The sequence below is a fragment of the Furipterus horrens genome, unplaced genomic scaffold (assembly GCF_987537825.1).
Source record: "Furipterus horrens unplaced genomic scaffold, mFurHor1.1.pri manual_scaffold_2, whole genome shotgun sequence".
NCBI classification, from domain to species: domain Eukaryota; kingdom Metazoa; phylum Chordata; class Mammalia; order Chiroptera; family Furipteridae; genus Furipterus; species Furipterus horrens.
In genome coordinates, this window is record NW_028327172.1 from 124,114,621 (window position 1) to 124,141,365 (window position 26,745).

General features: G+C 45.0%; 1 protein-coding gene and 1 long non-coding RNA gene across 3 annotated transcripts in view; one reads left to right on the forward strand and one right to left on the reverse strand.

The window, feature by feature from the left end:
* The window catches only part of LEF1 (lymphoid enhancer binding factor 1), a 117,137-nt gene extending 112,710 nt beyond the window's left edge, over positions 1-4,427 (reverse strand). For both annotated transcript variants that reach the window (XM_090266396.1, XM_090266397.1), the window contains exons 1-2: positions 3,063-4,427; positions 497-563 (exon numbers count right to left, since the gene is read on the reverse strand). In XM_090266396.1, the coding sequence (XP_090122522.1) occupies positions 497-563; positions 3,063-3,275 (280 nt within the window). In that variant the 5' untranslated portion in view covers positions 3,276-4,427. The remainder of the gene's footprint in view (positions 1-496; positions 564-3,062) is intronic.
* Positions 4,428-8,891: 4,464 nt separating this feature from the next.
* LOC150019420 (uncharacterized) overlaps positions 8,892-26,745 on the forward strand; it is a 29,725-nt gene continuing 11,871 nt past the window's right edge. The window contains exons 1-2 of the long non-coding RNA XR_016509252.1: positions 8,892-9,023; positions 15,228-15,379. This is a non-coding gene — a long non-coding RNA (uncharacterized LOC150019420). The remainder of the gene's footprint in view (positions 9,024-15,227; positions 15,380-26,745) is intronic.

Consider the following 26,745-nt stretch of genomic DNA (forward strand, 5'->3'; position numbering starts at 1 on the left):
CTGAGCATTCTGCTTTAGTCTGTGAATTTTCTGCTTGCCTTCTCACTGTAAGTAGAAATAACATTTTAACAAATGAAAATCCATTTGAAACTACTCATGTTGGAAAATAAATTGGTTTAGACTGTCATTCTTTATAACAATGAAGGAAAAAATGCTAAAGATCTAAGCCAATGAGAACTGTAGGTAAAATGAGAAAAAGAGGAAAACTCATTATTTCTTCTTTCGCAAAGAATCTGGAAGCCAACGGAAATCCAAAGGCTGCTAACTCATTCAAAGACAGTTTTAATATTACATAAATATACATTAGAGATAAGTATTAAGTTTCCTGGGTTTTTTTCCCCATTTTGTTAAAAATAGTGGGCACAGTCTTATCATATCTGATTCCCCACCCCCATCCCCCGCTTTTTTGGGGGGACTCAAAATAGCAAAATGTACCTATATTCACAAATTACACTTGTTCAACAATCAAGCTGAGAGAAGTAGAATTAAGTCTTACCGTCATCAGGGTGTTCTCTGGCCTTGTCATGGTAGGACTCCTGAGAGGTTTGTGCTTGTCTGGCCACCTAACAGCATAAATCCCCACCCCCAAAAGAAAGAAAATCACCTTAGAGTTTGTGACAATACTAATAATATAAGTGTGTGTCCATTGGCAACACAAAAGAGGAGGGTTAGGTGCAACTCAATCAGCTGTTTTATTAATCTAAGAGGTGGAAGCTAGGGTTAAGTATTGGAAAATCTTTTTCTTTTCAACATGTATTTCTTAATCATTATTATCTACCCAGGAGTAGAAAAAGGATAAGTGATAAGAGGGAAAACAATAACAATATAGTAAATTAGGGAAAGCTCCACTCGCTGTTCTGACTACTGTTGGCTAAAATGCATCAAGGCTACTTGGATGCCTACTATGATGGGAGTTTGAGTTAATGGCGTTGATCCTTGATCGTTTTGATAGCTTTTTCAACCACCGTTCACTTCAATCAGAGCTGATTAAAGGCATGCTGAAATATCACTTTGCAACTGAAAATGACATTTTAAATAAAAACAAGCCAACCACTCACAGATGGGGGCTGAAGGCCACTGTCCCAAGCCAGACCCAGCAGGAACTCCACTCCTTATAACCTACCATTGCTGGCTGAATGCAAGCTCACAAGAGAAAACTACTCTGTGGTTAAAGAAAGGAAAATCTGAGAGTCAGGTTATAGACATCTAAAAGATATTCCAGCTAATATCAGTTCTGGTAACCATCATCCACCCAGGCTCAACCACGTGCAAATCAGTGGTATTACTCCTTCACCATCTTCCTTGGGGCTGCCCCATGCCCATTCATTACCAGAACAAAGATTGACAGAACCCTAATACCTGGATTCTGGGTTTCAAATCCAGAACCCTTCTCCCCAGAACAGAAACATGCAGAAAATGTGCAATGGTGGCAAATTTATTTATGGAATAAGGAAGGACAGCAAAATGGGAAGGGAGAGATAGTGGCGCCTCTACAAATATGAGTTTGACCTGAGTGTTTTAGATGTTTTTTGGTTCTTTGGACCCCCAATGTCTTCCTCCCCCTCAATTCACACCTAGTCACAAACCATTTAAATGGGTTTGGGTTCACCATATCTCCCACCACCACGTCTTCCTGAAACTGGCATAATGTGAAGAAAGACTCAGAGGTTAAAGAACACCCTTGTATGTTCTCGTTAGAATCCAGGTCCCCCCATTCTTCCAAAATGCGTACTCACCCCTGCCATTGGAATAAAGAAGGTAACTCTGAGGTGTTCTTAAACGCGTTGTTTAAAACCCAAAATGCCCCCGCCCCCAAAACCACACGCTTTCTTTTTGGGGGCAGAAGGATGCCATTTAAGGAAAATGAGTATACCCTCCAAGTTTCTTTGGAGGGAAAAATCGTTGCTGAAATCATCTGAGTGTCAGAACACTTTTAACGGATTTCCTTCAAATCGTTTCCCAGCTGTTGAACTGGGGTGGCCAGCGGAGTGTCCGGTATTAGGGTCCATCCGCCCATCCCACCCCCCTCTGAAGCTCTCAGGCGGCCTTAAATAGCCCTTCCGCGGGGTCCCCGCTCGCGGCTTTCTCCCGCTGGCACCCACGTGTCTCTATTTACTCTACTCGAGTTACCAGCGCTATCGCCCGCCACGGGCCATAAGATCTGATAAAGCGCTTTCCACTCTCCCCTGAGTGGGTGCCCTGGCTTCCGCCCCATCTCCACTCTGAGTCTCCTGTCTTCGGTATAGATTTAAGGCCTGATCCGGGCCCAAATTCACGCCAAATATAAATGCTTATTATTTATTTATTTATTTTTAAGTGGTGCAGGTCGTGTTGCGGGAAATACTACTGCAAGTGAAGGCTCGATTCAGCGCGACTACAGCCCCCGGCAACCCGCCTGGCGCTGGGACCCCGGCGGTCGCAGGGACCGAGCCCCGCATTGCCCCCGCTGCCCTGGCGCGCGCCCCCTTGGCCTGCCAGCTTCTCACAAGCCCAGCTCAGGGGCGGTTGGGCAGGCCCCCTCCTGTCCTCGGCCCACGCCCGCCTCCCCTTCCTCTCCGCCTGTGGCTCTACCCGTCTCTACCTAAGCCTTTGGTGGTTTAACGCACTTTTGCAGAGATAGCTACCGAGATAGCGGGTGCACTTTTGTTTTCCGTCCTACGGCAGAACTTCTCACTTCAGACACCCTCGCTTTAAAGCATGGCACCCTCTCAACGCCAGTGAAAAGCCCGAAGGCCAAACGCTGTGTGTTGAAGGCCAACTTCTCCGCCTGCAAACCAACGATTCAGCCACCTAATCCTAAACTGATTCACTTGGAATAACTTTCCCTGCACAGCTCTCCACCTCCCACCCGACACGCGCGCGCGCGCACACACACACACACACACACACACACGCACACACAAAGGAAGAATGCTGACCAGGGGCTCATCCACACCCCAGCAAACGAGGGTCCCACGAGGGACCGTCGCCGGGGCTGCCTGGCTCCGTCCCTGTCTCCCTCGATCTCCGCTCTATCCCGGGACCCGTCACGCCTCTCGGCGCTCGAGCGGTGGCCCACTCACCTCGTGTCCATTGCCGGCCGGGATGATTTCGGACTCGTTAACCAAGGAAGACTTGATGTCGGCTAAGTCGCCTTCCTCTTCGGGGTGACTGATCTCGGCGAAGATCTTCTCTTTCTGGGGATCGCCCTCGTCCTTGAAGGGAATCATCTCGTCCGTGGCGCAGAGTTCCGGGTCCCCCCCGCCGCCGCCGCCTGCCCCAGAGAGTTGGGGCATCCCGACCACTCTGTAATGTCCGCTTTGCTGGGGGAGCACTCGAGGCGATAGCAGGAAGAGAGGGGGTCAACGAAAGGGGGGGAGGAAAGGAGAATCGGAGGGATACGTGAGGTAAGAGAGTGGGCGGAAGCGGGGTCGGCGAGCGCGGGGCCGGCAGCGGGCAGCCGGAGCAGCTGCTGCGGCGCCCGCGCCTTCCCGCTCCGCCGAGACCGACGGCGGGACCTGCTCTGGAGGCCGATGGGCACGGGGCAGAGAGCAGTGCCGCAGTCGGCGCCTCTGGGGGCGGTGGCTCGGAGCGGCGTGGCGTGCTCTAGGCTCCGCTGCCCAGGCGGCCACCCCACGCCCCCAGCAGACGCGCGCGGAGGACGCCGGTTCTGGAGGAGGCACGACTTCCCAAAGTGCAGAGCAGGGTCCGTCGGCGCGTCTCTACGCAAACCTCTCCACCCTAGCAGGATGCCGACTTGGGAGTTGGTTTTCCGAGAAAACGGGAGAGCTGGGCAAAAAGGCTCTGTTTGCCCCAGCGGCGAAGGTGCAAGGAGAATCAGAAGATAACGAAATGTCCGCTTCCTGAAGGGTAAAAATAATAATAATAAAAATACTACTAATAAAAAGCCACCCGGGTTGGAGATGTCCGCTTTAGAGCTTCTTATTTCCTTCCCTTTCGCTTTGGTTTTCCTTCTCCAGGCGCGTTTAATCTGCTGGAGGAGGAGGAGGAGGAGGAGATGATGATGAAGGTGGGGGCGGAGGAGGAGGGGAAGAGAAAGAGAAGTTTGCCAAGAATAAAGTTTGTGCCGTCGAGCGCTGGGAGTCGGCAGTGGAGGGCACGGCGGGGTCTCGGAGAGTCACAGCAGGGGCCTCGAACCCAAATGCTTCTGCCAGGAGCTGGAGCTGACACACACACTCAGAGCCCGACCCCTCTTTGTTCCCGGCTCGAATTTCTCAGCCTGGCTCGCGGGCTGTCTCGCTCGCCGCTCTCCACGCCTCCGCTGGGCCGCTCTGTCAAAGCAAAGAGCTGCACCCCTCGGGTTCTCTGGCCAAGGGGAGGGGGACGCCGCGGGCTTGGCCGCGTGCGGGGATCGGGCGCGTCCCGGCTCTTCGCCCGAGAACAAGCAGTCTGGGTCCCTGCCCCGCAGGTGAGCGGCTGTGCCTCCTCACCGCTTCTCCTCCTCCCGCGCCTCGCCGGCGCTGAAAAGCTACCCATTTGCGTCTTCTCCTCCCCCTCCCATCCCCCGCCTCCAGCTCTCCTTGGCTGCCCGTGGCGGGGGAGGGGGAGGGGGACCGCGAGTGGAGGTGGTGATTGAGGACTTTTTTTTCTTTTCCCAGAGCTTGTAGGACGAGTCCTAGTTCTAGGGGGTGGTGGTGGGGTGGGGTGTGTGTGTGTGTGTGTGTGTGTGTGTGTGCGCGCGCGCGCGCTCCTCGAGGGAAGAATCAGGCAATTTGGCAAGGGAAGGAAGGACCCAGACGCTTCTTGTAACCCATTGAGAGTCACGTTTTGCCCGCGTGAAATGACAAGAAACTGCCCGAATGGTTTAACTTCATCATCTAAGTATCTTTTTCCTTCCTACCTCCCTCCCTGCCCCCTCCTCTGCTCACCCCCCACCTCCTATCTGCCTCCCTTTCTCCCCACCACCCACTTGTTCTGGCAAGGAGAGAAGATGAAAGAGAGGCCGCCGCAGCTGTGATCAACACCACATTGATAGATGCTCTGCCCGAGCGGATGAGGCGGGAATCAGGGACAGAGAGAAGGGAAAGGAAAATATAACAGACATCGTTCAACTAATATGTGAACGGAAGCAAGAAGGACAAGGAAGAGAGTTGTGGCTTTCCTAAACATAATGTCAAAGGACAAGGGCCCACAGGCTAGCAAAAATAAAATCTCCAGGTTTACCGAGAATAATAGGACGAGGAAGAAAAATACTGAAATCTTAATTATCACGTTTTAAATAAGATCTCTTACATTACATCCTCACCATGTGATGTACATAGAAAGTTACCCTAGGTCTCTCCTGGATTTTCGGAGCTATACCTACAACGTGTGGAAATCTCATAGAGGAGGAAAAAAGCAACTGAAGGAGGAGGAAAAGAAGGCAAAAGGACCCAGGAGACCGAGGCCAGCAGAGGGAGAAAAGATCTGGCAGTCTCTGGCACCTCTGACTGCCTGCTCAAAGGGACCCTTGAAGTTGCAAATCCGAATCCAACCTAAAAAACTCTCCAGTCTCCACTCTCTTTGATGCATTTTATATAAGGACAGGACTCTTAAGGAGATGCTTTCTGAAAGTTACAATATAAGCAAAGCTGAAGTTTGAAAACACATTACATTTTGTTCCTTGGCTCTTGAACCCCACCCAGTTAAAAATCCAGGCAAAATTATTATACCCAATACAGTAGTCATCTGTAAAACCTCAGAACAGTAAACAACGAGCAGGAAGAAATGTGTCTCCATCTCCCTTGAATTGAAAATAAGGAAAATACTACAGAATTAGACTTTAGCTCTATGATACAAGAACAGTCTTCTTTTCCTAAGAGGGAATGCATGCTGCTGGGCACGGATAAGTAAAGACCTTAACAATGCTCTCTAAATGAGCACCTAAAACTTCACCTACTGATAACGACTTCCTAGGGATGGGAATTTTCTAGCAACTCATTTTAAAAACTATCTTTTAAAGGGTTCACTCGGTCACACAGTGCAGGACCAGTAGTCACACGTAAATTCTTTCTGGAGGCACTGGGCTGGTGAAGGGAGCCAGGACGAGTAAAACATTAAATCCACTTTACATAGCTGATAATATTATGTATGCCTTAGAGAAGAAAAATGAAAAGAATGTCCTGCTGCAACGTGTCTATATGGCAATCCTGAAAAGGCTGGAAAGAAACCAATTTTATTTTTTGGTTGGTGTCCATACACAACTTTCCTTGAAGTCATGCACCAATATGAGTGTAATGTCCTAGAAATGGGAACATGTAGCTATGTTGGACATCTATACTCTCTTCTAAAAGAGATATGGGGAAACAAAGTCAAAAGTCTTCCCGCAAATGCTCCAATTTGCCGACAAAAAAAAAAAAAGAACTGGGAAAATGCAGTTTCACCAAAGCAGCACGAGTAGAAAAGTTCCTTTTCATCAAACTCGAGGAAGGAGAGGGGGCACACAGCATGGCCAGAAGGTAGTTCCTGGAAACCAAACAAAGATTAAATGACGACCCCTACATCCCCCCCTCCCCCCAGGCCCTGTTTAAGTGTTGCAACTCATTCGAATCCCATTTTCTCCTTCATGTTAATTATCTGGACTCCCTGAGTCATGTGGAACTCAGCTCCAGGTGCTCTGGAGATTAGGCGCTCCAGAAGATGGGAATTTGGAAAACAAAAACTAGTGGGAACTGTTTACTAGAAGAGCCGAGGGTGGGTGTCTGTTTTTTAGTATTTGGCCGTAACCCTCGAAATCACCCAACGCCAGGCTCTGTGTGCGTGACTGTTCTCCCTCCGGATGGCGTGCGGGATGTTGGCTGATTGTCCTTAGCATTGTTGCAAATGTCTTTAAAGGAGCTTGCTTTACTAGGAAACATTCAACCAAGTTTTTGAAAGCTTTGTTTGGGAAGGAAGTTGACATTTCCCCCACGAAGTCTGTCTCTCCGGGGAAGGGGGTGAGGACGCAAGAGGGGCAAAGTAACAGGGAAGACGATCCTTTCTCCCTACGGGTTCGGTGATGTTCCAGGCAAAGGCATTTCTTCCGCCGGCAAGTCTCCTCTAACTCATGCGGGGGCTGCTCTTAACAATACAGACGCCTCTTGGGGTGCAAGGTCCGGGATGTGGTGGGTGCGGCGCGGGAGAAACTCTGCCGCCCGCCGCCCCCTCCCCTCGGATGTAGAGGCGGGTTGTTCGTGTGAACTCGAGCGAACGACGGGAGGCTGGCTGTTGCAGGTTACTCCTTCAGGATGTGGGTTTGAGGGGGCGTTTTGATGTGATTTAATTCCGACCGTGAAACAATTGCTAGGGGCTGGCTGGATTGCTGTTGGTTTTTCCCCTCTTGGTGGCTTTGGTTGGTTGGGGTTTAGTTTGGGAGCGAGCGAACAGTGACTTGTTTTATATCAACACTTCCTATTGCGCCCGGCGCCGCCGGCAGAGCTGCGCGTGGGGGGCGAGGCGCCCACCCCGCGCCGGAACCGAGAAGGGGGGAGCGGAGACGCGGCCCGCTGCCCACAGGGCAAACTGAGCGCAGCTCTCCGCGGGTGCCGGCGGGGGAACTGGGAGAATGACTCCCCACTCACACCCTGCAGTCCCCTCCCCCCGGGCGATTTTGCTGCCAAAGCGAGCCAGGTACAAACACTAAAGCGAGTCCTTAATTACAGGGAGGAGAGAAAAAGTGCGGTGCCCTTCAGAGCCCTCTCCGCCCCCGCGGTCCTAACCCCCCTCTCAAGCTTGGGTCTTCCCCTTTGTGTGGCCTGGACTCGCTCCCAGCCACGACTTTGGTGGGATCCCAACGGAGGGGGGCTGGCGGGGGCCTACGGAAGAGGGTGCTCGAAAGGAGAGAAGCGAGGGTTAAGGATTAGAAAAACGAAGAATGTGATTACAGAGATGGAACTCCGTCCGCCACCCTCGGTTTCCCACTTCAGCCTCACCAGGCACTGAAAGCTGTGCACTTCTTCAGTTTAACGGATAAGGGAAAAGGGGAGGGGAGGGGAGGGCGAGGGAAATGGCAGTTTGTGTCCCAGGGGTTCTTCCGCCTCCTCTCCTCCTCCAAGGACAAACAAACTCAATCCCCCACCCGCCGGGGGAATAGAGAACTCGTGGGGCCGTCAACATGTCGTTCCCAAATCCGGCCGCCTGCGGACACCCGGCTTCCGCGGAGCCGGCGCTGACTGCCGGGATCTGCCCGCGGAGCGGAGCCTGCGAAGCCCTCGGGTGGCTTCTCCCGCGCGGGTGCGGGCCGAGCGCCGCGTTCTGGTCTCTCCGGGTCGCGCCCCAGGAGCGCCAGTTCAGGGTCCGGGTCCTCCCACGGTCTGGGAGGGAGGGCCACGTCCCACCTCACCATCCGTGGGCTCGGCTCGCAGCCCCTCTGACAACCGCGGGGCGTCGACTCCAGTACCGAGGCAGCCCCGAGGGAGGGGAATCAGCTGGGAGACAGTCGATAGGATTGAGGGGGTGCGAATCGGGCTCAGGGGAGCGCCTGGGCCGGCAAGGAGTTCCACCAAGCGCCCTCGCTGCTCGGCTCCGCGACAGGAAGCCGCGCAATGCCCGGGCTCCCACCGAGAGTAACTGGCATGTTTTCTGGAAGGGGGATCCCTAAAATGGGGTGTTACGGGAGCCGGAATAAGTTGGCGAGCCGCGGCACTGCTTCCTAGCGCGCTTGGACGTGACATTCTTTCTCCTCCTTCCTGAAAACTTTTCTCAGGCGCCTTAACTTGGCTGAGGACCCGCCTCGGGCAGCCCGCGGGTGGCGCAGACACGGGATCCCGCCCCTCCCTCCCCGGCGGGAACCCCCCACCCACCCTCCGGCCGCGGACGCGCGCCCGGCGGCCGCGCAGAGACCGCCCGCGCACCAGTTTCGCCTTATATCCATGGAGGGCGGCGCCTGCGCAGGGCCCGGCGCGGCGGCGCGGCCTTTGAAGTCCCGGCGGCTGCCTCTTTCATCCTTTCTTTTTTCCCTTGCAGGCCCCTTTGTGTGACTAAATTTGGCAAGAATATGGATCCCAGCCAGTCTTTCCACGTGTGCTCCCAGCTCCCAGCTGAGAAGGCCAAGGGTTCTCTTCCGGGTAAGGAGACAGGGAGAAAGATCAAAGAGTTTGGGGAGCTGGATCTGAAATGTGAATTGAAAATAAAAATCAAGCCTGGACACATTCCAGTTTCTAAAGCAAAACCAACCCTCAGCAGAGACCGTCTGGCTATGACTCTCTTTCTCCCTCTGCTCCCTTTTACTCTCCGCCTTTCTTTCCTGCAACCATTCTTGAGCACATGGAATAAAATAAAGAGGACATAGGGAAACACTTAGTTCCTCCAGATTTTGTTTAGCAGTAATTTTATTAAGGAAAATATCTTGTTCATAATTACCGTTATGTGAAGCCGAATTTCTTCAGCCATAAATATTGTCTCATTTCAGTCTGCTTCTCACTTTCTTCTGCAGCCACATTTGGGAAGAGAACATTGACACAACACGTGTGCACGTATTTATTGTACGTAGTTTTTTCCCACAGAAGTTAGATTGTGGAGAACCAGTGTTAATATAATTCTTTATCAAAGCACTCATTATTTCTGGTCTCTATGACCTGAAATTCTTTTATTGGCACATTTCAGAAATCTTTTCCTACAGCCAGAAAGTGACTAGAGTTTCTGTCTTGATGGTTAAACTATAAGGTCCCTCTTGAAATGCTTCTTGAGCAGCATTCTCTTGTTTTAGAAGTAACCAATATAAAGAGACAGCTTTAAAATAGTGTAATGCAAAGAGTCGTCAGAAATCCTGGGTTGGAGGTGAACTTTGCCACTCCCTCTCATGATGTGGTGACCTTAGGAAAGGCTTTCAACGCCCCCCTAGACTCAGTTTGCTTCCTGCAAAATGGGCATAGTAACTGCCTACTTGGTAAGATTGTTTTAAGAATTCAGTGAGATAATGCATGTGAAAGTATGCACAAATCTCAGGTCATTAGTCCATGAAGCAAAGATGATTCTTGAGAAGACCTGTAAGTTACAAAACAGAAAACCTGTAAAGCATTAGGAACCTTTATCACAGGAGCAAATGGGGATGGTGTCAAGCTCAGGCATGCACTGCTGTGACCATCTGCACGACTCCAACAGTCGTGTTAGAAAGGCACCAAAATCACCTTCGCCTTTGTTACCCAGAGTGAATATGATGAGAGAAAGAATATTCTAGGAAGAGAAGGAATGTGGCTTACGTCTGCATCATGTTTATGATGGGCTCTCAATGAATTGATAAATGGATGAAGAAAAATGACACTGAAAATAGAATACTTTTTTGTGAGCATTTGACACAGCTCACAATAACTGTGAGAACAACCTTATTAGTGCGATGGGCTATGAAAGGGATAACGTACACATGGATAAAGTATTTGAAACAACAAAAACCGTAGGAATACAGGGGGAGTGAGCAGAAAGGTGCATAAGAGGTGTTCCTTGGGACTGTAAATCCCACCAGAATTTCTGTTACAAAATAGAATGGGATTGCATATCTCAGACCCAGGCATCTCAAATTTACAAGGCAGTAAAGATTATGGCTAGGGCTGGATGTGAAGTGGCAGGAGTATCACATGTGTAGCACTTAGGGCATTTAGCTCAGTGTGTTTCATGAGTGATCCTTTCTAACCTAAGGTAACCCTACCAACGGAGTCATTGCCTTGGCCCCGCCTCCCAGTATAAATTTTCTATGTGACTTGTACCAAGTGATAAAGCAGGAGTAGGGACTCAGGCTTCCTGGGCTGTAAGAGCAGGGCCCTGGGCTCCTGTCAGCTTTCAGCCAGCGCCTAATCCCTGGTTTGAGGCTAGAGCCCCAGCTACAGCCTTATTGCCTGAAGTCAAGAGCAGTACCAACAGAGTCATATGGAGATTAATGCAGAACAAGGTCATTAGTCTCATTGTTTATCCAGTTACTCAAAGCACAGATTTGTGTAAATTTCAGCTGCAGAGTTTGCAGCCTGCCTTTGATGTGTATAATCTGTACATTTTAGTGCTGGGGGGCGGTTGGTAGGGGGGGACTACCTGACTGACAGGAACTACATCTAATGCCAGAAAGCCCACCTACACAGGCACAGTGAAACATGGAGTTGGACAGTCTTCCAGCGAATGCCACCAAAGTAAATAAACCACCTGGAGGGTCAAGATTTAGCCTCCTTTTCATCATGACAAGAGTTTGATCCTTGTGATTGCTTTGTATTTGTTCTCATTTGAAACTGGGTACCTACTTTAAACTTTAATTTATCTCTCAGAGGAGGGACTTGGCCTATGTAACATTTGACCTTGAGGATGCTTTCTTTTTAAAAGTACTTCTGTCCATAAAAACAGGCTTACTGAGTGGAGTTATCTAGACTAATATATACATTTATCCAGTTCTTTCTTTAATAGTGTCTTGCATGTACAGTTATATTCAATCTTAGAATTAGCAGTTCTGGGAGTAATTCAGAAGGTAGACAGCTTTCTGAATGCAAATAGTTTAGACTACAAAATTGTCATCTGGTTCAACTAAACACTTTTCTTTGGCAAAAATAAAGCTAATTTGCCTGATCTGAATTTGACTTAAAGGTCCTGCAATCCTGCTCTGCCAATTACAGATCTTAAATCCACTTCCCTTAGGTTAAATTGGCAGAAAGCAAGGGACAGAGACAAATTACTATCCTATGAAGTTAGACAGTGATTTTTTTTTTTTTACTGCCATTTCAGATAACTTTACAGACTCCCAAATATATTTTGAAGCTTAAATTATCCAGATATTTGACCTTTACTGGTCTAATTCTCTGGATAATTTTTAGATTATTTTACTTTGTATTGCAGGAACAGCAAATCTTCAGTGGCTGAGTCAGACAGACCTTGTAAAATCTCTCTTGAATTACTGCAAGTAGCCTCTTAACTGGTCTCCAGCTTCCGCTCTTGCTGGGTTCCATGCATGCTCACAACAGTCCATGCGTCACAGGGCAGCCAAAGTCGTCCTTCAACATTTCCTAGTTGTGGTGGCTTCCAAGTCACTACAGGAATAGAATTCTAGCTTCCTCTCCTTCTATTCCTTGTTCACTCCTCTCTAGCACCACTGGCTCTCCTGCTGTTCCTCCAAAGTCTAAAGTGCACACACACACCTTAGTCCTTTACTTGTTGCCTCTGCCTAGAAGCTAGGTAGATAGTCACAGGATTCAATCCTTCATGTTTCTGCTCAGATTCCTTCTCAGCCCTTATTGTCTAAAAGATAGCCCACCCCCGCCTTACCCCAATTCTGGGCACTCTGCATTCTTTTATAGGCCTCATCTTTCTTCATTGTCACTGCCTGACATATTTCTTATACTTACTTGTTTATTACCTTTCTCTCTCACTAGAACAAAAGTTCCATGAGAGTAGGGACATTTGTTGTATCTCTACTGCCGAAACAGTGCTAGGTGCACAGAAAATACATGAGATACGAGGTCTGTCCGGGAAAAGCCCAGCCATTATTAATATAATGAGAACGGTTTGTGACATTGATATAACCTGTCAGCCAAGGAGAGTGGACTGGAATGCTCATGCATGAACAATGACGATGTCACTATACTAGTCAGTGAGGGCAGTAGGCATTGTTGAGTGAACATGTGTACTATGTGGCTGTCGCATTCAAAATGACAGCGAGTAGAGCAATGAATCTGTATCAAATTTTGTGTCAAGCTTGAACATTCTGTGGAAACTATTTGGGTGGTTCAGAAGGCCTCAGCGATGTGCAACGAGTGATGGACAGCTTCATCATGACAATGTGCCTGCTCATGCATCATGTCTCATTCATAGCTTTTGGTGAAATATCAAATCACCCAGGTGACTCAGTCCCCCTACAGCCCACATATGGCACCCTGGGACTTCTGGCTTCTCCTAAAACTAAAATCACCTTTGAAAGGGAAGAGATTTCAGACCATTGATGAAATTCAGGAAAATACAACAGGGCAGCTGATGGTGATTGGGAGAACTGTGTAAGGTCCCAATGTGCCTACTTTGAAGGGGGCTGAGGCATCATTGTCCTGTATACAATGTTTCTTGTATCTTATATCTTCTTCAATATGTGTCTGTTTTTCATATACATGACTGGATATTTTCTGGATGGACTGTCGTATGTGTTGAATAATGAAGTAATATAGCCTTTACCCCCTCAGTTTCCTTATCTGTGATACCTCTCTTGTGGAAGATTACATATATCTGATATAAAATTACCTGGCACCTTGTATACACACTGAACAGGTAGTAAATATAATTGTGTCGATCAATACTGCCAGTAGAAATAGAATGCAAGTCACATATATAATTTTAAATTAAAAAGCTAGAAGCAGGTTAAATTAATTTTAATAATATATTTCAGTTAACCCCAATATTAAAAACTATTACCATTTCAACATGTAATCATTATCAAAATTTATTAATGAAATATTTTACATTCTTGTTTTCATGTTAAGTTTTTGAATTTGGTGTGTCATTTACTTATAGCACTCTTATTTCACAGTAGCCAAATTTACACCATTCAGCAGCACCTATAGCAAGAAGCTACCAGACTAGACACTGTAGCTGTAGTGGGTCAATTCTTGAATGACAAGTTTTTGTCTGATTCATCTTTGTAGGCCCCTTGCTACAATAGTACCTTGCACAATTCTCTTAAAGCAGATGATCAAAAATGTATCAAAGAATATTATAATGTTATATACTATTTTTACAGCAAATATAAACTTACTTTCAACTTGGAGGGTGAAATGAGTTTGTGAACTAGTTTGAGATTGTAAAAATCATCTTAAGTGATTAAAATAGTGCTTTACGCATAATAGGGGCTCACTGAATTGTTTGAGTATTTTGCTACATTCTTAGAAATATATAAGGTGAAGGTTTCCTGTGTCATGTTTTCTAAAGTGACTTTCTCCTCCTCTGCAAATGCTAAGTTCTCTACAAGTCATCTAGGATCAGAGGTTTCTCAGGAAATAGATAGCGTGGTGAGCTCCCACTCATGCCCTACACTTTATTTTCAGCTATCCTCCCTCTACTACTTCTTGGCCACACTTGGGCCAGATAGTAAATCTCCTCAGTCCTGTGCCTGAAGTTTTCAAACAAGGTGCTTCATAAAGTAGTAGCCTTAGACTTAGGAAAATGCTTTATGGTTGCAAAAGTCATTCTGCCCATTTCAGAGATTTAAACCCTGGTACAATAAAAAGTCAGGTAATTTCCTGGAAGAAATGGGTAAAGAATCTTCTGGTGAGGGATCTACCTTCAAGGCCTTCAAGTGCCTTAATGGTAGAGAGGCATTATGTAGACATAAGTGCACGAGCATGCTACCCTTTACCATGATTTTGAAAATGACCTATAGATTCTTTCATCTACAGTACAGAGGGTTAAGGAATAAGCTTATGCAACCACTAAAGTGAAGGGTGTTTAAAAGAAAACAGTTAAGTATGTTAACAATGATCTCTGAAATTATTTTGCCAGCAAGAAGATCACTAAATATACACGCAAAAGATTCTCAATGGTATGTTCATAGAAGAGTAGTTTATAACTTTGAAAGGTCTAGTTGTTTGAACTAGGGGATTTATTAATTAAATAAATTCTAATTTAGCCATGTAGTGGAGCATTATACAGCTATGAAAATGATATCATGTAATTATTTTTATTCACTTGAAAAGGTAGCAATGCTAAATTGTTAAATGGCAAAAGATTATAGAAGAACTAATATTGGTGCTTAATATCTCTTACTACATGTTATTTTTTAGCCTCTAAGCTCTGTGAGAACAAAGGCACTATCTTGTTTATCAGTTTTCCTGGTGCCTAGAACAATTCTGTGACAAAGTGGGCACTCAGTCTGTATCTCCTGAATATATCTAGAAGGATAGACTAAAATACTGATGGACATTTTCTCTGAATAGTGGGCCACAGGTGGATCTTCTCCTCTTCTTTGGGCTTTTAATAATATATGCAATGAGCCAATATTATTAAAGGAAGAAAAATTAAAAATGTTAAAATATAATATGGTAAAAAAGGTTTAAAAAATGAAAGAGCCGATCCTAGGGTTATTTTGACAACAATAACAAAAAGTAGAAAGAAATTATTAAGTCACCAAAGACAAGAGGACGAGGCAGCAGTGACAGTGTTAGAGCCACTGTGTCAGAGCAGACACATTTCAGGTCCCACTGGTGGGCATGCAGAAGTTAATGCAAAGGGGCGCTATGGCCATTTACAGCAATGCAAACGATGGGCTTTTTAATTTATTTATATCCTTACCTGACGACATTTTTCTTTCTTGCTTCTAGAGAGAGAAGAATGGAGAGAGAAACATTGATGCGAGAGAGAAGCGTCGATTGGTTGCCTCCCTACATCCTGGGACCAGGGAGCGTATGTGCCCAACTGGGGATTACATGCATTTGTGCTCCCGCCTGGACCGGGGCTCAATCCTGCAACCTAGGTATGCGCCCTGATGGGGAATCGAACCTGTGACCTTTCAGGTATGGGATGCCGCTCCAACCAACTGAGCCACATTGGCCAGCACTGGGCTTTTTATTTTTAAGGTAAAATGTGAACATAGTGAAGTATACAAGTTTTAAGTGTATAATTCAATGAGCTTTTATAAATATATACACCTGTGAAATCACCACTCCAATCAAGATACAGAACATTTCCATCACCCAAGAAATTCCAACATGGAAAGCGACTTTTAAAGCTACATTTTTTTGGTAAAATGTCATATATTGTTAGATTGTTCTTTTCTTGTTGACTGCTTTAGCAATATCCCTTAAATTCTCTGTGATTTATTTTCTCCATCTGAAAAACTTGTCAGATGAAAATAAGCCTTTCCAGAAAATGTGCTGCTAATATATTTTATAGGAAGGGCAGAAATGGAACTCATGATATAGGGTTGACTATTGAAATGCTGAAGTGAAACACTGACCAAGTAAATTCAGTGAAATATTTGTATTACAGACTGTTCTTTAGTGTAATAGATGAAATGATGTCTGTGGCCCCAACAGGCACGACAATCAGAAGAGGTCTTGGGTGTTCCAGTCATGGTGCTTTGGGGAGGAGACTGTGCGGGTGAGTTGCGAAGGAAGTGATGGGGTAATCCTCACATTCCAAAAATCTGGGAATGTGAGGATCCTGAGTGGGGGTAGTGGACAGGAGAGCAAAACCGTGGGTTTGTGTAGGCCTCCAGCACATGCTCCTGAGCTCAGCACTCCTCTGGCCTCTCTGTCTGATCCAGTCCACTGTGTACATGCAGTTGAGCACAGCTAACAGGAGGGTCTCTTGGCTGCAGCACAAAATAGTACTCATTGTAACCCCAAAACGAGGGGGAGGGGCATTTCCTGGATTTCTCTTATGGGATGTGTTAAAAAATACAGACAGGATGCAGTCTGATGCTTTTTCCCCTTACTGTGGAATAGTTGACATTCTTGTCTTCTCTCACTCAGCGTCCTTCTGTGTCTCTCAGTTCTCTCTCCCTTTGGCCCTACACGAAAATAAACCTGGGCTTCTAGGAAGGGGAAAATTTAATCAATTTAAATATGGGTTCAATGGCCCATGCCTGAACTATCTGATCAGTAAACAAGTCAGAATTGTCCAGCCGTCTGTGGAATGGATTGCAGTATGGTTCAGGTCAGATAATTTCTTAGCTAGCTAAGTGTCACAACTTCTTGGATTACTATCCTGGTAGTCCGAACAGACATTGCATGCTGTGAGGGAAATAAAAAACAATAATGTGAAAACAACATTCAGGATTTACTACTACGAGGGTGGACTGAAAAATGCTCTAGAGCTGCTGTCTTGCTTCTTGATGCCTTTCATCTGTCCCCCTTTCTTCATGGACCCTGCAGCATGCGGGGTGTGAAATCACTTGATAAACTCTTTCCACTGGTGAGCTATGAGAATTTCATAGTCTGACCCCTGAAAATGAAGAGAATTAAGAACTGATAGGAAGGATGACTTGATGCCCAAGGTGGTGAATTGGTCTCCAGAAAGAGTCAGCTAGGTAAGAAACACTATTGTACAGTAACTGTAGTTAAGAAATAATAAGTGAGCTGAAAATTAAGATAAAAAAGATCCATTTCTACAAGAAAGACAGAGCAATTATAAATGTTAAATTACAATCTGAGAAAAAGAAGCAAGAGAGGAAGTTTACTTAATTAACATTTTCTTCTGTCCCTTCCACTTGTAAACCAAGGTGGGCATTTATTAGCTTGTTTTTCATGCAAGAGTTAATACTCTGATTAATTATAGTCATTACTGCAACAATAGCAACAGCAAAACTGATGTTTAAATGACACTCATTCTCATTATATCTATTTTTTGATGACTCAAAGTGAAAAAGGTTGAAAATCAAATGGACATCGTACATTAGTTACTGTGAGTATTTCACTTTACTATGGTTGCTTTTCTATAAAAAAAAAAAACAAACCAAACCTATTCTGTTTCATGTAATGCTTCAAGTAAATTACATTTTCTGCCTCTCACATTTGAATACAGGACTGTTATCTTAGGGCTCCCAGCACTGTGGAAGAAACATTTCATGAAAGTAGCTCTATTTCGGCTGTACTGTCTCTTTCTGCTCCTTTTTTACTGAAGAAAAAAGATGAAAAAGAAAGAAAAGAAAAATAAATAAATAAAATAATCATTATATTTCTAGCCTAAGACTATGATCCTTTGAATAAAACTGCCCACACTTCTCATTAATCAGGGGATGAGTGATATCCTATTTCCTCACAGTTTCTTCTTGTCTAAGATGAAAGAGGAATTTACAATCAAATAAAGATGATACTTGCCGACATTATAACTAATTTATACAGTTAGAAACTCAAAATTGTATTCTGATCAACATGACACAAGATTTAATTTAAAAGGGAAGAGGGGGCAATTTCTCTTTTCTTTTTATTTTGGTAACCCAATTTACATTGCGCATGAGTCAGTGATTGTGCTACCAGCCTCACTGTGAACCCTGATGCATGTGACTTTGTGCTCACCCATTATGTTGCTACTGGTGAACTAACTTCATCATCCTGTTGGAGATAGTTTGGAGGTTTTGCTTGCTCCTCTTTTTCATCTTACTCTCCTTTTCCCTATCTTCCAGATCATTGGTGCCTCACCAGAAGGGAACAGAGAGAAGGAAAGAAACTTACTTTCTGACTTAGGTACTGCAAGGCACTTACAACAGTGACTATATATGCAGAATTTCCACCATATATACTACAGACTTTGCAGTATGTAGTCAACATTTTTGTTCCTATAAAAAGTAAATAGGAAAATGAAACCAATCATTAAATATCTTAGGCAAAACACCTTACTGTTGAAGAAAAGGCTGTTTTGTTAACCCAAATTAATCAATTAAATCTAATGTTTATACTTTATTTTGTCAGGGAAAAAACGTCAGGCTTCTTTATTTAGGTTCCAAACAGTGCTAAAACCACTGGTACACAGTGGGTAGCAGGTATAAGCACATGTCTCTTCACCTGTTCTCTCTTGAACATACTTCAGACATGCTTTTGGCCCCAGCTCTTCACTAAATCTGATGGTCAATTCTTATTTGACTCATCATCAGCATTTGACACAGTTGATTACTCTTTCTTCACTTTCTCACTTTCTCCCAGGATGTCATCAGCTCCGGTGCTTTCCTGGGATTCTGGATCACCTGTCAGTCTCCTTGGCTTATTCTTCATCTTCTCCCTCACCTGAAGCTGGCAGTGCCCCTGTGGCCAGCCTCTCAGCCCCTTCTCTTCCATCTAGTCATTCTCTTGATGACCTTGTCCAATCTTATGCCTTTGCTTACTTTGTAGATACTGGCAACTCCCAAAGTTCTATCTTTGGCTCAGACCTAGCTCTGGCTTCTAGACTTGCATGGACAGCTGCCTAAAGACCTCTCCATTTGGATACCTAACAGGTATCTGAAACCTAACATATTCAAAATCTAGCTGATCTTTCCCCAAATCTGCTGCTCCATAGTCTTCTCTCTCAGGAAATGGCAGGTCTGTTCTGCTGCTCAGGCCAGAAGTCTCTTTGCCTTACTCCCCATTTCTAATCTAGCTACAAGTCCTTTACCTGCAAAATAAAACCAGAACCAATGACTTCTCACCACTCTAGCTCAATCTGCCATCATCTTTCATCTGGATTTCGACAGTAGCCTCCTAACTGATGTTTCTGCCCTCATCACACCTGTCTGTTGTCTACATGGCCACCAGAGTGACCCATGTAAACCTGAGTCCAGGCCTTTCCTCTGCTCAGGACTATCCAGATGTTTACCATTTCAATGGTTTACAAGACTATGTTACCTACACTTACCCCTGACTTTTTTTGGTTTCATCTCTCACTGCTTTTCCTTCCCCTTGTTTACTCTGCACCAGCCTTACCGGGCTTCTTGCTGTTCCTTGAATCTAAGGCATGTCCTTGTCCTGGAACTTTTGCACAGGCTTTTTCTTCTCTTTGTCGTAATCTTTCTCCAGATCTTCACCTGACTTACTCCCTTGCCTTCTTTGGGTCTTTCCAAATATCCCTTGTCAGTAAAACCTTCTCTGAGCACCCTATTTAAAATTATAACCCCTTCCTAGCCACTGGGACGCCCCATCCTCTTTTCCTGCTTTATTTGTAGCACTTATTGCCAGCTGTTTCCTGGCTGGTTTGGCTCAGTGGATTGAGCGTCGGCCTGAGAGCTAAGTGTCGCTGGTTCGATCTTCCAGTCAGGGCACATCAGAGAAGGAAAACTCTGACTCCAAAAAACCTCCGCTGCCTTGCGGCATACCTCTTCAGGGGAAAGGCTAAGGGAGTAAACCCCGACAGAAAATCCGGAGCCGGAGTCCCTAAGGCGGTTTGACGTTGTAGTCAACACCGGCAACTCCTGCGGCGCACCTGAAGCCAAGCTGTATTGACTCCGTCTTTCCCTTGGACCCTTCAGCTGCGAAGAGAGGGGGGGTCTGCTGCATGGGCAACAGCAGACCCTCCATATCACCCTGCCCAGGCTCTGTAGCTTCAGCTTCACTGGAGAGGACACTCCAGCGTCATCGCAAGATGTCGATTCAACACGGGAGGAGACAGATACCGTGTCACTCCCGAGTCGGACTGCACAGCCATTCTCGGCGGTGCAGATAGACTCTTAAGAAGCTACCCCATCGTCTCTCGAGACGGACGGCTACCGACGATTGCCAGCTGAATCCTCCATATGTTACTCATTTCATTACTGACCATCTTCCCCACTAGAATGCAGTCCGTTGGAGGGAAGAGATTTTTGTGTTTCCTTTATTGCTATGTCTCTAGGCTCCTAGAACAGTTCCTGTTTTATCAAAAGAGTTCAATACATGTTTGCTGAAGGAAAAAAATATATTTAAACATACATACACACAGTTTCATAGCACTTGGTACCGTTATATGTTATCCCCTGTGTAGTTGTGAGCAATAGATAGAGTAGCTTGATATTTGCAAATAAATCATTTTAAATGGATCAAGGAATATGATGGTCTTTTTATAAGGGTAAAATTACTTTTAAAAATGATCAATCATTCTCATTTGTCTATATTGCCAATATAGGTTTTCATCTTAAGGAGTTGCTTTCATGGAGAATAATCTTTTTTAAAATTTCTATTTATTGATGATAGGAGGAGAAAGAGAGAGAGAGAAACATCAACTTGTTGTTCTACTTATGTATGCATTCATTGGTTGTTCCTTGTATGGATTCTGACTCAGGATGGAACTTGCAACCCTGGCATATCGGCACAGTACTCTAACCAACTGAGCTACCCGGCCAGGACAAGAAGAATCTTTTTGACAACTCTATTGGGCAGGCAGATATGATGAGGCTATTTCTAATTGACAGGGAGGAAAGTAAATTTAAATTTAAATGTATTTTAAAAGGTCTGTTTCTCAGTGGCCTGGCATGATTGAGATTCAGCCAGGCCCCGCAGAACAGTGGCTGGCTTAGGCTCTATTCCTCTGGAGCGGCTTCAGGCCTTACTGGGGTGGGGAAGCTTTAGCCTGGTGGTGTGGGAGATGATTTTGAGTGATTAATAGGTCTAGCATAAATTCCGTTGACGTAAATAATGGGAAAGCTATTTCCTTTTATATTATCTTTTAATCTCAGTGTAGTGTCTAGCAATCTCTGCAGGGCTGGCCTGTATCTCTTGCCTTTATCAAATCAGTGTACTCCGGCCAGACTTCCAACTGCAGCTCTGGAATTCCTTACCTGAGGTCTTCTCTTGCCTCTGGGGCCTGCCTTGCTGCCCACAAGGCAGCCTAGGAATGCTGGGGAATTAATGTCCCCAGAATCAGCCTTGGACAACAGTGGGTATAGAAATACCCTAGCTCTCTCACCCTTGGTGGGGGGGCTAAGTCTCAAGTGTACTCCGCACTGGCTTCCAGAGTTCTCCAAGGGGATTAAGTTCCAGTTTCCTGGAGAGATCGCTGGCCTGATAACACATCATTTCTTGACTTCCTTCCCTTTTCCATCGCAAGTCCCAACTCCCTTATTTGTGTTTCCATGTTTCCTTCACCTTTCAAGTAGAGTACTTGTAACTGAATTCTTGTCAAAGGGTTTGCTTCTGAAGGAATCATACTAAGGCAGTGCCAGTAAGGCTTTTCACCACTTGTAGTGCTTGTAGAGCTTCCATTTTACCAGAGAGCTAGCTCATTCAGGCCTCAGGCTGAAAACCTTGGGTTGTTGAAAGCTTCTTGCTAGAATTACTGACAGTTGTTTTGTTTTTATTAAACTAACCAATTTACTGTGATAATGATTTTCTATTTACAGTTGTGATATAAATGGATCCATTCAAGTTTAAAAGTGAGTTGGTTTAAATACAGTGTTGATTAAATAACAAGAGTGGTGGTAAAGGAAGTTGACAAAAATCATGGACTTAAATGACTGAAGTTTGGGGAACTTCCTCCTAGTTCCTTAACTGGTTTTGTCAGGTCTCTGGGGGGAACCAAAGAGCTTCTCACCATGCTTTCTGTGGCTCCTTTAGAAAACAGCAAGCAATGATATGTAGCAGCAATATTATTTTATGCCTTGTTCCCCATAAAGTTGGTATCTCTCTTATGATTTAAATGCTTGGGCATGTTGAATGAATTTGCTTCATCTGTATAATTTTTAAATGTCTCCTTGGGGAATATCATACCTTTTTCTTTTTCCCTCATCCCTCATCTCTTGTCTTGGAAGAAAAGGAAATAGCAGTCGCCCGTAATCTCGACACCCAGAATAATTACTGTAGACATTATGTTATATTTCCTTCCTGTTCTTTTCTAATAATATACATACATGATGAGCTGAACCCATTCTGGTAAAGCCCCCTGATGAACACTAAGAGCAATGCTCATTTTCACATGAGTCAATGTACTTGTTCCCTTCTTGCTGATCCTTCCTGAAGTTCTGTTCTGACTGCGACACTGGACTTTTTTCCCTCCTGGGTCTGTTCCTTGTCCATCTCCTTGTAAAAATCTGTCTCTGCTCTTATTTATTTATTTATTTATTTGCGTATTTATTGAGAGAAGGGAAGGGAGGGAGAAAGAGAGGGAGAGAAACATTGATCAGTTGCTTATTGTAGGTGCCCCAACCCGTGGCTGATCCCACAAGTCAGGTATGTGCCCTGACTGGAAATCTAACTGGTGACCCCTTGCCTTGTAGTACGACACCCAACCAACTGAGTCACACTGGTCAGGGCTCTGCTCATTTCTTAACTCTAGGCCTTCCTCTGGCTCTCCCTGACCAATCTCGCCATGATATGAAATCTACTCCATGTCTACTTCTTTAAGCTGGGTTTCACTCCTCAACCCCAGACCTAGGACGTCCTTTCCCACATGTGCCGTGGCCACATCAAATTCATGATGTCCAAAATTATAATAAGAACATTTTCTCACAAATCTAGGTTTCTTCTGTATCTCCAATCTCATTAACCTCAGCCAAAATCAAGGAGTCATCCCGGACTCCCTCTTTGTCCACCTTTCTGCCCCCTTCACTGTGCTGCCTCCGTGTGGGTCTCAGCGTCTCTGAACCAACTGCCCTCGTCACCTGCCTCAGTCTCCCCACCCCCTACTTTATGTCCAAAGTGATTTTTTTTAAAAACAACAAAATCTGTTTATGACACTTTCTAGCTTAAAACATTCTTCAATAAAATGTCCAGAAAACTAAACAGTAAACTGTTTTCTCTGAGGAATGGAGCAGGATCAGTTGTACTTTTCTACTACTTGATTTTTCTTTAACAATTAGCATATATTATTTCTCCAAAGTAAATGAATAAAGATAAAGATTTTCAAGAGGAGATATGTTCAATGAACACACTCCTGTGCTTACAAGCAGGAGGCTAAAACTCCACTATACTCTGTCACTGATTCTCCCTCAGACTTCCTTTCTGCACACTACAGTCTTATGCCATGTGGGCTGGGCTTGCACTGCAGGTTCCAGGAATTCTGCCCTGCATGCAGTTTTTCAGGCCTTTGCTCATGCTGTTCCCTTCATCTACAATACCGTTCCAGTCTCCACCACTTGTCCTGTACTTAAACACCCTTCATGGCTCAAGTCATGTGACCTCTTTTATGAAGGACGTCCCCACCCCAGAAGGCGTGACGATGCATTCTTTTTGTTCACTACCCTGGAACTCTACCTTCTGGAGTAGTCCACTCTGGTGCCCTTGGGGTTTCTTTACATGTTTACCCCTCCTCCTATGTGCCTCTCAGCAAGCCCTCAAAAACCAACAAAACAAGACCTGTCATTTACTGAACCCCTCCCCCATGCTGTATGCCCCATATGTCACATACGACATATTTCTCTTCCTGGAACCAATCTGCGAAGCAGAGTATCTCAGTTTCTCAGAATGAAAACAAAGGCTCAGAGCTAGATTAAGGGTCACCTAGGTGGTCAGTGGCAGAGCTGGGATGTGGAAACTGTACCCCATGCCACCTCTACTGGAGGGCACTGAGGGCCAGGACCATGTCTTATAGTGTCCTACTCACAACAACTGGCACAATGATGGCTCAATAGTCCAGCAGTAAAGATGTGTCACTGAATAATTTAGTAGGATAGTAGTCCATCTCACCAAAGAATATTTACCAGGTTTATGAATTAACTTCATCCTTTCTTTTATTTCCCACCCATATAAAGAAAGTTTTATTTTATTTTAGATTACATCGAGAACTGGAAACCTCTGCAGTATCCATCTAGTGACTCATTAGCATTTTGTACTCCACAAAAGCAAATCATTTAAGTATACATTGAATAACATACTAAAGTAAGTTATAATTTAGGTCAGTGATTTTCAACTGGTGTGTCAAAATAATTTTTAAAATAAATTTTATTGATTATGCTATTAGAGTTGTCCCAATTTTTCTCCCTTTGCCCTCCTCCATCCGGTACCCCCATTCCCTCCAGCATTCCCCCATTAGTTAATGTCCATGGGAGATGCATATAAGTTCTTTGGCTACTATATTTCCTATACTGTTCTTAATATCCCCCTGTCTGTTTTGTGCCTTTCAATTTGTACTTCTTCTTCTTCTTTTTTTTTTTTTATGGTGCCATGGCTTACATTTAAGTCTTTGATCCATCTTGAGTTTACTCTGGTGTATGGTGTAAGTTGGTGGTCTAGTTTCATTTTTTTGCATGTCCCTGTCCAGTTCTCCCAACACCATTTGTTGATCAATTTGTACCTCTTAATCTCCGAATTTACCTCATTCTTTCCCTTCCCCCTCCCAGCTGATAACTCTCCAAATGATCCCCATACCTATGATTCTGTTCCTATTCTGCTTATTTGCTTAGTTTGTTTTTTGATTCAGTTTTTGATAGTTGCGAATTTCTTGCCATTTTAATCTTCATAATTTTGATCTTCTTCTTTTTCTTATATAACTCCCTTTAACATTTCATATAATAATGACTTGGTGATGATGAACTCCTTTAGTATTACCTTGTCTGGGAAGCACTTTATCTGCCTTTCCATTCTAAATGATAGCTTTGCTGAATAGAGTAATCTTGGTTGTAGGTCCTTGCTTTTCATCAATTTGAATACTTCTTGCCAGTCCCTTCTTGTCTGCAAAGTTTCTTTTGAGAAATCAGCTGACAGTCTTAAGGGAACTCCCAGTTGGTTACCTAATTGATTTTTGCTTGCTGCTTTTAAGATTCTCTCTTTATCTTTAACCTTTGGCATTTTAATTATGATGTGTCTTGGTGTGGTCCTCTTTGGGTCCAACTTGTTCGAGACTCTCTGTGCTTCCTGGACTTGTATGTCTATTTTCTTTCCCAAATTAAGGAAGTTTTCCTTCATTACTTTTTTTTCAAATAAGTTTTTAATTTCTTTCTCTTTCTCTTCTCCTTCTGGCACCCCTATGATTTGGATGTTGGTATGTTTGGAGATTTCCCAGAGGCTCCTTAACCTAGCCTCATTTTCTAAAATTCTTTTTTCTTCTTGCTGTTCTGATTGAATGCTTTTTTCTTCCATATGTTCCAAATTGTTAATCTTGGCTTCATCCTCTCCACTGTTGGTACCCTGTAGATTTTTAAAATTTTCACTTAATGTAACCTTCATTTCTTCCTGGTTCTTTTTTATGCTGTTGAAGAACCCAGTGAGTTCCTTAAGCATCCTGATAACCAGTGTTTTGACTGTACATCTGATAGGTTGCTCATCTCCATTTCATTAGTTCTTTTTCTGGAGTTTTGTTTTGTTCTCTCATTTGGGCTGTATTTCTTTGTCTTCTCAATTTGACAGGCTGCCTGTATTTGTTTCTGTGTATTAGGTAGAGCTGCCTTGACTCCCTGTCTTAGAAAAGGCATCTGTAAATTGTGTGGGGCAGAGCCTTAGGTAATAGCCAGGGCAGGGCAACCCACTTCACTGCCCTGTGGCTCTGTGTTGGAGAGGTCTCAGAAAAGGGACAATGCTGCTGCCTGGTCTCTGGAGTTTTGCCCAGGAGGAGGAAGCTGTCTCCCATCACGTACCCTGTTGCCAGTCACTTTATTTTATTTATTTATTTATTTTTTTAATTTTGGTTTTTCAATTACAGTTGTCCCCCTTTCCCCTAATTTCTCTCCCCCACCCAACCCACCCCCTCTCCCGCAATCATATCCCTCCCCGTTGTCCATGTCCATGAGTCTTTTATATGGGTTCTTTTGCCAGTCACTTTAATTTCTCCCTGTATGCCACTTGTGCTCTTCCAGCTATTGCCCTAGTGCGGAATCCCAGAGGGGGTGCGTCTGCGTTAAGTCCTAAGTCCTTTAAGAGTAGTCTCCTGAGAATCCTGCAATTTCTTCTGCTGCCCCATACTCCACTGGTTTTTACAGCCAGAGGTTATGGGGACTTATCTTCCTGGCACTGGAACCCTGGGCTGGGTGGTCTGGCCTGGGGCTGGGATATCTTGTTCCTGATTTTTATTCACTACACATAGATGTGGGACCACCTGTTCTGCATCTCTGTGCCTCTTCGCACCACTCTGAGGCTTCACGCCTCTCCATGCCTTTCCACCTCTCTGTGTGTCTCTGTGTCTCTGCCCCTCCTACCCAACTGGATGAATGTGGCTTCTTTAAATCTTTGGTTGTTGGATTTTCATACAGCTCAATTTTCTGACAAATCTGGATGATGTTTATATCGTAGTCTAGTTATAACTTTTGCTGTAGTTGTGTAAGGAGGTGAAGCGTGTTTACCTACGCCTCCATCTTGACTGGAAGTGCCTAACCTCACCCTTTTTCCATGGACTGCCCGGCATGCTGAGCCTGGGAGCCATGTGTGTGCGCACATCGCCTCTGTGTGAGCCTGTGCATGTGCACAAGGTGAGCACAGCTGGTGGAGGGCAATGAGTCTCTGGGCAAGTCAGACTGGCAAGGGTGAGCGT